The sequence below is a fragment of the Oncorhynchus nerka genome, linkage group LG3 (genome assembly GCF_034236695.1).
Source record: "Oncorhynchus nerka isolate Pitt River linkage group LG3, Oner_Uvic_2.0, whole genome shotgun sequence".
Taxonomy (NCBI): Eukaryota; Metazoa; Chordata; class Actinopteri; order Salmoniformes; family Salmonidae; genus Oncorhynchus; species Oncorhynchus nerka.
The window spans coordinates 83532055-83548896 of record NC_088398.1 but is presented as its reverse complement, the minus strand read 5'-3'; the positions used below and the strand labels follow the sequence as shown (position 1 = coordinate 83548896).

The 16842-nt window shown below is 44.5% G+C and overlaps 1 protein-coding gene across 3 annotated transcripts in view; it reads left to right on the top strand.

Moving 5' to 3' along the window:
* The window catches only part of LOC115124546 (dnaJ homolog subfamily B member 6-like), a 75837-nt gene that overhangs the window by 37678 nt on the left and 21317 nt on the right, over nucleotides 1–16842 (top strand). For 2 of the 3 annotated variants that reach the window (XM_065016229.1, XM_065016223.1), the window contains exons 6-9: nucleotides 477–578; nucleotides 1867–2002; nucleotides 2162–2232; nucleotides 3676–4005. In XM_065016229.1, coding sequence (XP_064872301.1) covers nucleotides 477–578; nucleotides 1867–2002; nucleotides 2162–2232; nucleotides 3676–4005 — 639 coding nt within the window. Of the gene's footprint in view, nucleotides 1–476; nucleotides 579–1866; nucleotides 2003–2161; nucleotides 2233–3675; nucleotides 5884–16842 lie in introns of those variants that run through there. The other variant, XM_065016216.1, reaches the window with a different exon arrangement.

The window sequence follows — 16842 nt, the reverse complement described above, 5'->3', positions numbered from 1 at the left end:
CTGTCCTCATAGTCTCTCTGTTATCTCTGTCCTCAGTGTCTCTCTGTTATCTCTGTCCTCATAGTCTCTCTGTTATCTCTGTCCTCATAGTCTCTCTGTTATCTCTGTCCTCAGTCTCTCTGTTATCTATGTCCTCAGTCTCTCTGTTATTAATGTCCTCAGTGTCTCTCTGTTATCTCTGTCCTCATAGTCTCTCTGTTATCTCTGTCCTCAGTGTCTCTCTGTTATCTCTGTCCTCGTAGTCTCTCTGTTATCTCTGTCCTCAGTGTCTCTCTGTTATCACTGTCCTCAGTGTCTCTCTGTTATCTCTGTCCTCAGTGTCTCTCTGTTATCACTGTCCTCAGTGTCTCTCTGTTATCTCTGTCCTCAGTGTCTCTCTGTTATCTCTGTCCTCATAGTCTCTCTGTTATCTCTGTCCTCAGTGTCTCTCTGTTATCTCTGTCCTCATAGTCTCTCTGTTATCTCTGTCCTCTCAGATGACTTTGCCTTCGGAGGAGGGATGCACGGTGGCTTCCATGGACATCCTGGCACTTCGAGGCTCGGCCCAAGCCGGTTTTTCTCCTTCCCCTCTGCTGGAGGTCCGTAATAAAACAATATCTGGATCCCAAATGTCACCCTATTCCCTATGTAGTGCACTACGTTCGACTGCGCTGATAGGGCTCTGGTCAAAACTAGTGCACTATGTAGAGAATAGGGTGTCATTTGGGACACAATTCTATAATAAGAGGGTTTTAACACATGTATTACACATTTAACACATTTATTACACAGTTACAACACAATTCTACCAGCTCCAGTCACAGTATAGTTTATCTGACTGGTCCTCGTCCTCCCTCCTTCACAGTGCATGACTTCCCCTCTTCCTCCCTCCTTCACAGTGCATGACTTCACCTCTTCCTCCCTCCTTCACAGTGCATGACTTCCCCTCTTCCTCCCTCCTTCACAGTGCATGATTTCACCTCTTCCTCCCTCCTTCACAGTGCATGACTTCACCGCTTCCTCCCTCCTTCACACTGCATGACTTCACCTCTTCCTCCCTCCTTTAGAGGTGCATTACTTCACCTCTTCCTCCCTCCTTCACAGTGCATGACTTCACCTCTTCCTCCCTCCTTCACAGTGCATGACTTCACCTCTTCCTCCCTCCTTCACACTGCATGACTTCACCGCTTCCTCCCTCCTTCACAGTGCATGACTTCACCTCTTCCTCCCTCCTTCACAGTGCATGACTTCACCTCTTCCTCCCTCCTTCACAGTGCATGACTTCACCGCTTCCTCCCTCCTTCACACTGCATGACTTCACCTCTTCCTCCCTCCTTCACAGTGCATGACTTCACCTCTTCCTCCCTCCTTCACAGTGCATGACTTCACCTCTTCCTCTTCCTCCCTCCTTCACACTGCATGACTTCACCTCTTCCTCACTCCTTCACAGTGCATGACTTCACCTCTTCCTCCCTCCTTCACAGTGCATGACTTCACCTCTTCCTCCTCCTTCCTCCTTCACAGTGCATGACTTCACCTCTTCCTCCCTCCTTCACAGTGCATGACTTCACCTCTTCCTCCTCCTTCCTCCTTCACAGTGCATGACTTCACCTCTTCCTCCTCCTCCTCCTCCCTCTTTCACAGTGCATGACTTCACCTCTTCCTCCTCCTCCCTCTTTCACAGTGCATGACTTCACTTCTTCCTCTTCCTCCCTCTTTCACAGTGCACGACTTCACCTCTTCCTCCTCTTCCTCCCTCTTTCACAGTGCATGACTTCACCTCTTCCTCCCTCGTTCACAGTGCACGACTTCACCTCTTCCTCCTCCTCCTCCCTCTTTCACAGTGCACGACTTCACCTCTTCCTTGTCCTCCTCCCTCTTTCACAGTGCACGACTTCACCTCTTCCTCTTCCTCCATGGCTGGAATGGATTGGATGGACAGCATCGGAGGAGGGATGGGGAATTTCAAGTCTGTCTCCACCTCTACGCGTGTCATCAACGGCAAACACACCGCCACCAAGAAGTCAGTAAATCTGCATCCCAATTTGCACCATAAACCCTATTTAGTGTAAAACCAATGGCACCATTTGTTCCAGTGTTTGTGTCTCTGCATGGTCATGTGAGGGAAACAGGTTCCCTAAATATGATGATATGGGCGGTGACTGACTGTTCTTGTCAACAGGATCAAAGAAAACGGTCAGGAGAGAACAGAGATCGAGGAAGACGGGGTCTTGAAGACGGTGCTCATCAATGGTAATCCATCCACCCTGTGTCCCTCCCTCCCCTCAGCCAGTCCCTTGTCAACTGTTCCTGACTAGCTGTGTTTGGGTTATTCGTCCTCCTGTCCCCCTCCTATCCCCCTCCTGACCACCTCCTAACTCAGGACTACCTGACATGATGACTCCTTGCTGTCACCAGTCCACCTGGCCGTGCTGCTGCTCCAGTTTCAACTGTTCTGCCTTATTATTATTGGACCATGCTGGTCATTTATGAACATTTGAACATCTTGGCCATGTTCTGTTATAATCTCCAGAAGAGGACTGGCCACCCCTCATAGCCTGGTTCCTCTCTAGGTTTCCTCCTAGGTTTTGGCCTTTCTAGGGAGTTTTTCCTAGCCACCGTGCTTCTACACCTGCATTGCTTGCTGTTTGGGGTTTTAGGCTGGGTTTCTGTACAGCACTTTGAGATATCAGCTGATGTACGAAGGGCTATATAAATACATTTGATTTGATTACTAACCCCCTCATGTCCCCCTCCTAACCCCCTCCTGTCTCCCTCCTATCCCCCTCCTAACCACCGCCTGTCCCCCTCCTGTCTCCCTCCTAACCCTCTCCTGTCCCCCCTCCTAACTCCCTCCCTGTCCCCCTCCTAACTCCCTCCTAACCCCCTCCTGTCCCCCTCCTAACTCCCTCCTAACCCTCTCCTGTCCCCCTCCTAACCCTCTCCTGTCTCTCTCCTGTCCCCCTCCTAACCCCCTCCTGTCTTTCTCCTGTCCCCCTCCTAACCCCCTCCTGTCTCTCTCCTGTCCCCCTCCTAACCCCTCTCCTGTCCCCCTCCTAACCCCTCCTGTCTCTCTCCTGTCCCCCTCCTAACCCTCTCCTGTCCCCCTCCTAACCCCTTCCTGTCCCCCTCCTAACCCCCTCCTGTCTCTCTCCTGTCCCCCTCCTAACCCCCGCTTGCCCCCTCCTAACCCCTCCTTTCCCCTCCTATCCCTTCCTATCCCCCTCCTAACCCCCTCCTGCCCCCTCCTATCCCCTCCTGCCCCCTCCTAACCCCCTCCTGTCCACCTCCTATCCCCTCCTGTCCCCCTCCTAACCCCCTCCTGTCCCCTTCCTAACCCCCTCCTGTCCCCCTCCTAACCCCCCTCCTGTCCACCTCCCTAACCCCCTCCTGTCCACCTCCTAACCCCTCCTGTCCACCTCCTAACCCCCTCCTGTCCCCCTCCTAACCCCCTCCTGTCCACCTCCTAACCCCCTCCTGTCCACCTCCTAACCCCTCCTGTCCCCCTCCTAAACCCCTTCTGTCCACCTCCTAACCCCCTCCTGTCCACCTCCTAACCCCCTCCTGTCCACCTCCTAACCCCCTCCTGTCCCCCTCCTAACCCCCTCCTGTCCCCCTCCTAACCCCCTCCTCTCCCCCTCCTAACCCCCTCCTGTCCACCTCCTAAACCCCTCCTGTCCCCCTCCTTTCCCCCAGGTGTGGAGGATGAGTTGGCCTTGGCTCTGGAGCTCAGCAAGAGAGACCACCTGCCCCCTAGCCAACCCTCACAGACTCCCAGGCAACACCTTCAGCAGCAGGCAGAGAGGACGTTACCTGTGGAGCTCCAGACCCATCCACACCGACCCGGCTCCGGCCCCCGGTCTATGGCCCAGCGATCCTTCAGCTCAGCCCCCTACTTCCACTACCCTGACGTCCCCAGGGAGGAAGAGGATGATGATGAAGATCTCCAGATGGCCCTGGCCTACAGCCTGTCTGAGATGGAGGCCCAGCAGAGAGCGTCGGCTTCAGCACCAGACGTCATCTCAGGTGCTGGGGGTGTGGTGATGGTAGAGGTTGGGGGTGAGGCGGGGGTTGGGGTGGGGAGAGTGGTCCTAGACCTTGGCCCAGGCCAGTCAACAGCACCAAAGAAGAGGTCAGGGTCAGGGGACATGTCACCACACAGCAGCCCCTCTCCACTGGACCACAGAGGGCTCCTCAACCACCTCCAGGAGCAGGGAGCCACTGAGGAGCCGGCTGCTAAAACCACCAGCAGCACCACTGTGAAAAATAAAAAGTGTGGTTGTATGGTGTGTTGAGTGTGAGTGTGAGTGAGTGAGTGTGTGGTGTGTGTCAGTGTGTGTGAGTGTATGGTGTGTGTGAGTGTGGTGAGTGTGTGGTGAGTGTGTGAGTGTGTGTGGTGTGTGTCAGTGTGTGTGAGTGTATGGTGTGTGTGTGTGTGGTGAGTGTGTGGTGAGTGTGTGTGAGTGTGTGTGGTGTGTGTCAGTGTGTGTGAGTGTATGGTGTGTGTGTTTTCAGAGATCAAACTCTACTCCAGTGTTTATGTGTTTTTGCCCTTTCTATAGTGTGTGCCATGCCTTGGCCCATTAGATGTATATAGAGCTGTCTGAGGGCCTTGTACAGTGTTATGGTGTTGTGACTGCCTTGGCCCATTAGATGTATATAGAGCTGTCTGAGGGCCTTGTACAGTGTTATTGTGTTGTGACTGCCTTGGCCCATTAGATGTATATAGAGCTGTCTGAGGGCCTTGTACAGTGTTGTTGCGTTGTGACTGCCTTGCTGTGTTCTCTCAGATGGCCACTTTTCACAATGTAGCCAACCAGCCAATAAATCTATAATGATCCCAGTTTACAGTATGTCTGTATATCAAGTCTGGGGGTTAACATCATGTGTTCATGTGCCAAGTCCACAGTCCCTTTTCTAAAGGAGCGTAGAAATAGAATGTCTATGAGTTTACCTGTCACAATGCCGTGGTCAGACGGGCTTTTCCCCCTTTCTACTCATTCTATTTCTAGGAGTTGGATAGAATTCACTAGGAACAAAAACGTGCCTTGCGCTTTTATTGTCACGTGCACACGTTTAAAAAAAAAACTTTACATTTTACCCCCTATTTATGGTATCCAATTGTTAGTAGTTACGATCTTTTCTCATTGCTACAACTCCCGTACGGGCTCGGGAGAGACGAAGGTCGAGAGACATGCGTCCTCCGATGCACAACCCAACCAAGCCGCACTGCTTCTTAACACAGCGCGCATCCAACCCGGAAGCCGCACCAATGTGTCGGAGGAAACACCGTGCACCTGGCGACCTGGTTAGCGTGCACTGCACCCAGCCCGCCACAGGAGTCGCTAGTGCGCGATGAGACAAGGATATCCTTACCGGCCAAACCCTCCCCTAACACGAACGACGCTAGGCCAATTGTGCGTCGCCCCATGGACCTCCCGGTCGCGGCCGGCTGCGACAGAGCCTGGGCTCGAACCCAGAGTCTCTGGTGGTACAGCTAGCACTGCGATGCAGGCGCCCTAGACCATTGCACCACCCGGGAGGCTACGTGCACACATTTGATTGTTACGTGCACACGTTTTATTGTCACGTGCACACGTTTTATTGTCAAGTGCATAAGTACAGTGAAATGCTTAACTTGCGAGCTCTACCCAACAGTGCAGTAATCAATATCAAAATATTATAACTAAAAATAAAAACATTAGAAGAAATAAGAAATTAAAGAGGAAGCTTTATACTGGCTCAGTGTTCAGTGCCTCACTAGCTCAGATAGGAAGCTTTATACAGGGTCAGTGTTCAGTACCTCAGATAGGAAGCTTTATACAGGGTCACTGCCAGTACCACATTTACAATGTGCAGGGGTAATGGAGTATTGAGGTGGATATGGACATGTTGTCAAGGATACTGAAACATTGAGGTAGATATGGACATATAGGCAGGGATACTGGCATATTGAGGTAGATATGGACATATAGGCAGGGATACTGGAGTATTGAGGTAGATATGGGCATATATGCAGGGATACTGGAGTATTGAGGTAGATATGGACATATAGGCAGGGATACTGGCATATTGAGGTAGATATGGACATATAGGCAGGGATACTGGAGTATTGAGGTAGATATGGACATATAGGCAGGGATACTGGAGTATTGAGGTAGATATGGGCATATAGGCAGGGATACTGGAGTATTGAGGTAGATATGGACATCTATGCAGGGATACTGGAGTATTGAGGTAGATATGGGCATATAGTCAGGGATACTGGAGTATTGAGGTAGATATGGACATATATGCAGGGATACTGGAGTATTGAGGTAGATATGGACATATAGGCAGGGATACTGGAGTATTGAGGTAGATATGGGCATATAGGCAGGGATACTGGAGTATTGAGGTAGATATGGACATATAGGCAGGGATACTGGAGTATTGAGGTAGATATGGACATATAGTCAGGGATACTGGAGTATTGAGGTAGATATGGGCATATATGCAGGGATACTGGAGTATTGAGGTAGATATGGACATATATGCAGGGATACTGGCATATTGAGGTAGATATGGACATATAGGCAGGGATACTGGAGTATTGAGGTAGATATGGACATATAGTCAGGGATACTGGAGTATTGAGGTAGATATGGACATATAGGCAGGGATACTGGAGTATTGAGGTAGATATGGGCATATAGGCAGGGATACTGGCATTGAGGTAGATATGGATATATAGGCAGGGATACTGGAGTATTGAGGTAGATATGGACATATATGCAGGGATACTGTAGTATTGAGGTAGATATGGACATATAGGCAGGGATACTGGAGTATTGAGGTAGATATGGGCATATAGTCAGGGATACTGGAGTATTGAGGTGGATATGGACATATAGGCAGGGATACTGGAGTATTGAGGTAGATATGGGCATATAGGCAGGGATACTGGCATTGAGGTAGATATGGATATATAGGCAGGGATACTGGAGTATTGAGGTAGATATGGACATAGGCAGGGATACTGGAGTATTGAGGTAGATATGGACTGGAGTATTGAGGTAGATATGGACATATATGCAGGGATACTGGAGTATTGAGGTAGATATGGGCATATAGGCAGGGATACTGGAGTATTGAGGTAGATATGGACATATATGCAGGGATACTGGAGTATTGAGGTAGATATGGACATATAGGCAGGGATACTGGAGTATTGAGGTAGATATGGACATATATGCAGGGATACTGGAGTATTGAGGTAGATATGGACATATATGCAGGGATACTGGAGTATTGAGGTAGATATGGACATAGGCAGGGATACTGGAGTATTGAGGTAGATATGGACATAGGCAGGGATACTGGAGTATTGAGGTAGATATGGACATAGGCAGGGATACTGGAGTATTGAGGTAGATATGGACATATAGGCAGGGATACTGGAGTATTGAGGTAGATATGGACATATATGCAGGGATACTGGAGTTTTGAGGTAGATATGGACATAGGCAGGGATACTGGAGTATTGAGGTAGATATGGACATAGCTAGGGATACTGGAGTATTGAGGTAGATATGGACATATAGGCAGGGATACTGGAGTATTGAGGTAGATATGGACATATATGCAGGGATACTGGAGTATTGAGGTAGATATGGACATAGGCAGGGATACTGGAGTATTGAGGTAGATATGGACATATATGCAGGAATACTGGAGTATTGAGGTAGATATGGACATAGGCAGGGATACTGGAGTATTGAGGTAGATATGGACATAGGCAGGGATACTGGAGTATTGAGGTAGATATGGACATATAGGCAGGGATACTGGAGTATTGAGGTAGATATGGACATAGGCAGGGATACTGGAGTATTGAGGTAGATATGGACATATAGGCAGGGATACTGGAGTATTGAGGTAGATATGGACATATAGGCAGGGATACTGGAGTATTGAGGTAGATATGGACATAGGCAGGGATACTGGAGTATTGAGGTAGATATGGACATATATGCAGGGATACTGGAGTATTGAGGTAGATATGGACATAGGCAGGGATACTGGAGTATTGAGGTAGATATGGACATATAGGCAGGGATACTGGAGTATTGAGGTAGATATGGACATAGGCAGGGATACTGGAGTATTGAGGTAGATATGGACATAGGCAGGGATACTGGAGTATTGAGGTAGATATGGACATATAGGCAGGGATACTGGAGTATTGAGGTAGATATGGACATAGGCAGGGATACTGGAGTATTGAGGTAGATATGGACATATAGGCAGGGATACTGGAGTATTGAGGTAGATATGGACATATAGGCAGGGATACTGGAGTATTGAGGTAGATATGGACATAGGCAGGGATACTGGAGTATTGAGGTAGATATGGACATATATGCAGGGATACTGGAGTATTGAGGTAGATATGGACATAGGCAGGGATACTGGAGTATTGAGGTAGATATGGACATAGGCAGGGATACTGGAGTATTGAGGTAGATATGGACATATAGGCAGGGATACTGGAGTATTGAGGTAGATATGGACATAGGCAGGGATACTGGAGTATTGAGGTAGATATGGACATAGGCAGGGATACTGGAGTATTGAGGTAGATATGGACATATAGGCAGGGATACTGGAGTATTGAGGTAGATATGGACATATAGGCAGGGATACTGGAGTATTGAGGTAGATATGGACATAGGCAGGGATACTGGAGTATTGAGGTAGATATGGACATAGGCAGGGATACTGGAGTATTGAGGTAGATATGGACATATAGGCAGGGATACTGGAGTATTGAGGTAGATATGGACATAGGCAGGGATACTGGAGTATTGAGGTAGATATGGACATAGGCAGGGATACTGGAGTATTGAGGTAGATATGGACATAGGCAGGGATACTGGAGTATTGAGGTAGATATGGACATAGGCAGGGATACTGGAGTATTGAGGTAGATATGGACATAGGCAGGGATACTGGAGTATTGAGGTAGATATGGACATAGGCAGGGATACTGGAGTATTGAGGTAGATATGGACATAGGCAGGGATACTGGAGTATTGAGGTAGATATGGACATAGGCAGGGATACTGGAGTATAAAGGAATTTCCTGAAAGTGACTGGTAGCAGAAAATAATGACTGGTATATAAATAATAATATTAATAATGATAATATTAATATTAATAATGATAATGATAATAATAATAATGATAATATTAATAATGATAATGATAATATTAATAATGATAATGATAATATTAATAATGATAATAATAATATTAATAATGATAATGATAATATTAATAATGATAATGATAATATTAATAATGATAATGATAATATTAATAATGATAATAAAACCAATGATCAAAATAATAATAATGATAATTATAATATTACTAATAATAAAATAATTATATAAATAATTATAATAATGATAATAAAATAATAATGATGACAATAATGATAATATAACGATAATAATGATAATATTTATAATAATTATGATAATAATAATGAACATATAATGTAAATATTAATAATGATAATGATACTAATTATGATAATATTAATAATAATGATATTAATAACGATAATGATAATATTAATGATAATAATGATAACAATAGTAATGATAATAATGATAATATTAATAATGATAATATTAATAATGATAATATTAATAATGATAATAACAATAATGATAATATTAATAATAATGATAATGATACTAATTATGATAATATTAATAATAATTATATTAATAACGATAATAGTAATAATAACAATGATAATATTAATAACGATAATGATAATAATGATAATATTAATAATGATAATATTAATAACGATAATGATAATAATGATAATATTAATAATGATAATATTAATAATGATAATGATAATAATGATAATATTAATAATGATAATATTAATAACGATAATGATAATAATGATAATATTAATAATGATAATATTAATAATGATAATATTAATAATGATAATAACAATAATATTAATAATGACAATAATGATAATATTAATAATGATAATATTAATAATGATAATAATGATAATATGAATAATGATAATATAAATAATAGTAATGATAATAATAATAATGATGATAATACCAACGATACTATTAATAATAATAATGTTCATAATAGTGATCATAATTATAATAATAACAATGATAATGAAAATAATTATGATAATAATAATAATCAACGGTATGGCATCAGAATAAGTTGTGGGTTCATGTTAGTGTGTGTGTGGTGGTGAGTGTGTGGTGGTGTGTGTGAGTGTATGTGTCCGGGTGTTAGTGTGAGTGTGTTTGTAAGTGTGTCAGTGTAGGTGTGTTTTCACAGTGAGGGATGGAGGGAGGTCTTCACATGTTTAGTTATCCAGCATTTACACTGCCTTTAGAAAGTATTCATACCCCTAAAATTATTCCACATTTTGGTATGTGGAATAAGAGTTCAAAATTAATAAATAAAAAATAATTCTCACCAATCTACACCCATCCGTCAATACATGTTAGAATCACATTTGGCCGTGATTACAGCTGTGAGTCTTCCTGGGTAAGTCTCTATGAGCTTTGCCCATCTGGATTGTGTCATATTATTCTTTTAAAAAACTTCAAGCTCTGTCAAGTTTTGCCATAGATTTTCCAGCAGAATTAAGTCCAAACTGTAAGTAGTCTTCTTGGTAAGCAAGATTTGGCCTTGTGTTTTAGGTTATTGTCCTAATGAAAGGTGAATTCATCTCCCAGTGTCTGGTGGAAACCAGGTGTTCCTCTATGATTTTGTATGTGCTTAGCTCTTTTCCGTGGAATTATTTTATCCTAAAATACTCTCCAGTCCTTAATGATTACAAGCATACCCATAACATGATGCAGCCACCACTATGCTTGAAAATATGGAAAGAGGTACTCAGTAATGTGTTGTGTTGTATTCATAACACTTTGTATTCAGGACAAAAAGTGAATTGCTTTGCCACATTTTTTGCAGGATTATTTTAGTGCCTTGTTGCAAACAGGATGCATGTTTTGGAATGTTTTGTTGTTGTTGTACAGGCTTCCTTATTTTCAATCTGTCATTTAGGTTAGTATTATGGAGTAACTACAATGTTGTTTATCATACTCAGTTTTCTCCTATCACAGCCATTCAACTCTGTAACTGTTTTAAAGTCACCATTGGCTTCATGATGAAATCCCTGAGCGGTTTCCTTCTTCTCCGGTAACTGAGTTATGAAGGACGCCTGTATCTTTATAGTGACTGGGGTGTATTGATACACCATCCAAAGTGTAATGAATAACTTCACCGTGCTCAAATGGATATTCAGTATCTGCTTTTGATTTTTTGCCCATCTACCAATAGGTGCCCTTCTTTGCGAGGCATTAAAAAAACCTACCTGATCATTGTGGTTGAATCTGTGTTTGAAATTCACTGCTCGACCGTACAATTATGTGTGGAGTACAGAGATGAGCTAGTCATTCAAAAATAATGTTAAACACTATTATTGCACACAGAGTGAGTCTTGATTGATACACCATCCATAGTGTAATTAATAACTTCACCCTTTTGCTCAAAAGGATATTGATTGTCTGCTTTTTTTTAAATTATTTTTTTACCCGTCTAGCAATAGGATCCCTTCTTTGCGAGGCATTTTTAGGTTTACCATAACAAAGGGCTTTAATACTTATTGACTCAGGACATTTCAGCTTTTCATTTTTTATCCTTTTCGAAAAACATAATTAGCTTATGGGGTCATTGGCTCAGCATAGTCCGGGTTAGAGGAGGGTTTGGTCAGGGTAGCCCGTCATTGAAAAATAAGAAATTGTTCTTTTAACTGACTTGCCAAGTTACATAAAGGTTAAAAAATAGCCTCAACAGCACTCTGTAGGGTAGAGCCACGGTGTTGCCGGAGGACAGCTAGCTTCCATCCTCCTCTTGACTTCAATACAAATCCCAGGAGGCTCATGGTTTTCACCCCCTTCTATAGACTTACTCAGTAATTATGACAACTTCCAGAGGCCATCTTCCAACCTATCAGAGCTCTTGCAGCATGACCTGACATGTTGTCCACCCAATCAAAGGATCAGAGAAATAACCTAGTACTGAAAGCATAAGCTACAGCTAGCTAGCACTGAAGTGCATCAAATGTGGCGAGTAGTTGACTCAGAGAGAAAGTCAACAATTGAACAGTTTAGAACAACTTAATTTCTTTAAAAATGAAGGAGAAGAAAGAGAAATGTAGTAATCCACTATCAGTTTCACTTATTTAGCTAGTAAATGCAGTTTAGTTATTCAAACACCCTGCTCAAACAGAGGAATGCTCTGTTAGCTAGCTGGCTATGACTATCCAACACAACACTGGAACTTTTCCAAGTCAAGGTAAGCTTTTGGTTTTATTAATTGAATGCCACCGGAGCCCGCCGGTGTATCTGCTTACTGATTATACACGGGTACTGCATGGTTGTAACAGGTTTACAACAGGTTTTTTGCATTTGTTCTGTCACTCAATGTTAGTGGTGGCTGTTTAACAGTCTGATGGCCTTGAGATAGAAGCTGTTTTTCAGTCTCTCGGTCCCAGCTTTGATGCACCTGTACTGACCTCGCCTTCTGGATGATAGCGGGGTGAACAGGCAGTGGCTCGGGTGGTTGATGTCCTTGATGATCTTTATGGCCTTCCTGTAACATCGGGTGGTGTAGGTGTCCTGGAGGGCAGGTAGTTTGCCCCCGGTGATGCGTTGTGCAGAACTTACTACCCTCTGGAGAGCCTTACGGTTGAGGGCGGAGCAGTTGCCATACCAGGCGGTGATACAGCCCGCCAGGATGCTCTCGATTGTGCATCTGTAGAAGTTTGTGAGTGCTTTTGGTGACAAGCCGAATTTCTTCAGCCTCCTGAGGTTGAAGAGGCGCTGCTGCGCCTTCTTCACGATGCTGTCTGTGTGAGTGGACCAATTCAGTTTGTCTGTGATGTGTATGCCGAGGAACTTAAAACTTGCTACCCTCTCCACTACTGTTCCATCGATGTGGATTGGGGGGTGTTCCCTCTGCTGTTTCCTGAAGTCCACAATCATCTCCTTAGTTTTGTTGACGTTGAGTGTGAGGTTATTTTCCTGACACCACACTCCGAGGGCCCTCACCTCCTCCCTGTAGGCCGTCTCGCCGTTGTTGGTAATCAAGCCTACCACTGTTGTGTCGTCCGCAAACTTGATGATTGAGTTGGAGGCGTGCGTGGCCACGCAGTCGTGGGTGAACAGGAGTACAGGAGAGGGCTCAGAACGCACCCTTGTGGGGCCCCAGTGTTGAGGATCAGCGGGAGGAGATGTTGTTGCCTACCCTCACCACCTGGGGCGGCCCGTCAGGAAGTCCAGTACCCAGTTGCACAGGGCGGGGTCGAGACCCAGGGTCTCGAGCTTGATGAAGAGCTTGGAGGGTACTATGGTGTTGAATGCCGAGCTGTAGTCGATGAACAGCATTCTCACATAGGTATTCCTCTTGTCCAGATGGGTTAGGGCAGTGTGCAGTGTGGTTGAGATTGCATCGTCTGTGGACCTATTTGGGCGGTAAGCAAATTGGAGTGAGTCTAGGGTGTCAGGTAGGGTGGAGGTGATATGGTCCTTGACTAGTCTCTCAAAGAACTTCATGATGACGGAAGTGAGTGCTACGGGGCGGTAGTCGTTTAGCTCAGTTACCTTAGCTTTCTTGGGAACAGGAACAATGTTGGCCCTCTTGAAGCATGTGGGAACAGCAGACTGCTATAGGGATTGATTGAATATGTCCGTAAACACACCGGCCAGCTGGTCTGCGCATGCTCTGAGGGCGCGGCTGGGGATGCCGTCTGGGCCTGCAGCCTTGCGAGGGTTAACACGTTTAAATGTCTTACTCACCTCGGCTGCAGTGAAGGAGAGACCGCATGTTTTCGTTGCAGGCCGTGTCAGTGGCAATGTATTGTCCTCAAAGCGGGCAAAAAAGTTATTTAGTCTGTCTGGGAGCAAGACATCCTGGTCCGTGACTGGGCTGGATTTCTTCTTGTAGTCCGTGATTGACTTTAGACCCTGCCACATGCCTCTTGTGTCTGAGCCGTTGAATTGAGATTCTACTTTGTCTCTGTACTGACGCTTAGCTTGTTTGATAGCCTTGCGGAGGGAATAGCTACACTGTTTGTATTCGGTCATGTTACCAGACACCTTGCCCTGATTAAAAGCAGTGGTTCGCGCTTTCAGTTTCACGCGAATGCTGCCATCAATCCACGGTTTCTGGTTAGGGAATGTTTTAATCGTTGCTATGGGAAGGACATCTTCAACGCACGTTCTAATGTACTCGCACACCGAATCAGCGTATTCGTCAATATGGTTATCTGACGCAATACGAAACATATCCCAGTCCACGTGATGGAAGCAGTCTTGGAGTGTGGAGTCAGCTTGGTCGGACCAGCGTTGGACAGACCTCAGCGTGGGAGCCTCTTGTTTTAGTTTCTGTCTGTAGGCAGGGATCAACAAAATGGAGTCGTGGTCAGCTTTTCCGAAAGGGGGGCGGGGCAGGGCCTTATATGCGTCGCGGAAGTTAGAGTAACAATGATCCAAGGTTTTACCACCCCTGGTTGCGCAATCGATATGCTGATAAATTTTTAGGGAGTCTTGTTTTCAGATTAGCCTTGTTAACCTCTTACCTCTACCTGGGACGCTTGCGTCCCAACTAGAGCTCTGGAAATGCAAATGTGCTACGCTAAATGCTAATAGTATTAGTTAAAACTCAAAAGTTCATTAAAATACACATGCAGGGTATCAAATTAAAGCTACACTCGTTGTGAATCCAGGCAACAAGTCAGATTTTTAAAATGCTTTTCGGCGACAGCATGAGAAGCTATTATCTGATAGCATGCACCAATACACTACAACAGAAAAGCACAGCAGGGACGTAAACAAAATAATTAGCATTTCGGCGTTACACAAACCGCACAATAAAATAGAAAACAATCATTACCTTTCACCATCTTCTTTGTTGGCACTCCTAGATATCCCATAAACACTATTGGGTCTTTATTTCGATTAAATCGGGCCATATAAAGCCAAGATATCGTTATATGTAGACTGTGTGATAAACGAAAAAAACAGCGATTTCACAACGTAACGTCATTTTTTAAAATTCAAAAAGTAGACGATAAACTTTCACAAAACACTTCGAAATACGTTTGTAATGCTACTTTAGGTATTAGTAAACGTTAATAAGCGATAAAATTCATCCGTAGGCGATGTACATATCATTAGCTGTCGTCTTGGAAAAAATTTCAGGAGAGAGCTCTTCCGGACTGATCTGGGCGGAGACCGGAGGTACGTCGTGCCCCTCTTTCGGTTCAACCAAGAATCAAAGAGGATTAAATTCACAAGATACTCGACTACATGGGGATGCTGTGGGAGTTGAATGCTCGGTCTTATCTAATTCGGCTCACTGTTAACAATTGCTGGAAGTGGCGCAAGGATATTTATTTCCATTTTCTGTGATCAGGTTTTCCTGCGCTTTCCGATGTAACGCACATTATGTAATAGCCACAGTCGTGATTTAACCAGTTTTAAAAACGTCCGAGGGTTTCCTATACACACATTCTAACCATATGAACGTACTATATTCCTGGCATGAGTAGCAGGGCGCTGAAATGTTGCGCGATTTTTAACAAAATGTTCAAAAAAGTAGAGGGTAGGAGCAACTAGTTAAAATCCCCAGCTACAATGAATGCAGCCTCCGGATAAATGGTTTCCAGTTTGCAAAGAGTTAAATAAAGTTTGTTCAGAGCCATCGATGTGTCTGCTTGGGGGGGATATATACGGCTGTGATTATAATCGAAGAGAATTCTCTTGGTAGATAAATGCGGTCTACATTTGATTGTGAGGAATTCTAAATCAGGTGAACAGAAGGATTTGAGTTCCTGTATGTTTCTTTCATCACACCATGTCTCGTTAGTCATGAGGCATACGCCCTCGCCCCTCTTCTTACCAGAAAGATGTTTGTTTCTGTCGGCGCGATGCATGGAGAAACCCGTTGGCTGCACCGCCTCGGATAGCGTCTCTCCAGTGAGCCATGTTTCCGTGAAGCAAATAACGTTACAGTCTCTGATGTCCCTCTGGAATGCTACCCTTGCTCGGATTTCATCAACCTTGTTGTCAAGAGACTGGACATTGGCAAGAAGAATGCTAGGGAGTGGTGCACGGTGTGCCCGTCTCCGGAGTCTGACCAGAAGACCGCCTCGTTTCCCTCTTTTTCGGAGTCGTTTTTTTTTTGGGTCGCTGCATGGAATCCATTCCGTTGTCCTGTTTGTAAGGCAGAACACAGGATCCGCGTCGCGAAAAACATATTCTTGGTCGTGCTGATGGTGAGTTGACGCTGATCTTATATTCAGTAGTTCTTCTCGACTGTATGTAATGAAACCTAAGATGACCTGGGGTACTAATGTAAGAAATAACACGTAAAAAAACATAAAACTGCATAGTTTCCTAGGAACGCGAAGCGAGGCGGCCATCTCTGTCGGCGCCGGAAGTAAGAACTGAAAACTGGCACAGCTGAAAACTGTTGGTCTGATTTAAAGAAGCAATAAAACTGACATTCCTTAGACTAGTTGAGTATCTGGAGCATCAGCATTTGTGGGTTCGATTACATGCTCAAATTGGCTAGAAACAAAGAACTTTCTTCTGAAAACTCGGCAGTCTATTCTTGTTCTGAGAAATGAAGGCTATTCCATGCGAGAAATTGCCAAGGAACTGACGATCTGATACAACGCTTTCTACTACTCCCTTCACAGAATGACACAAACGGGTTCTAAACAGAATAGAAAGAGGAGTG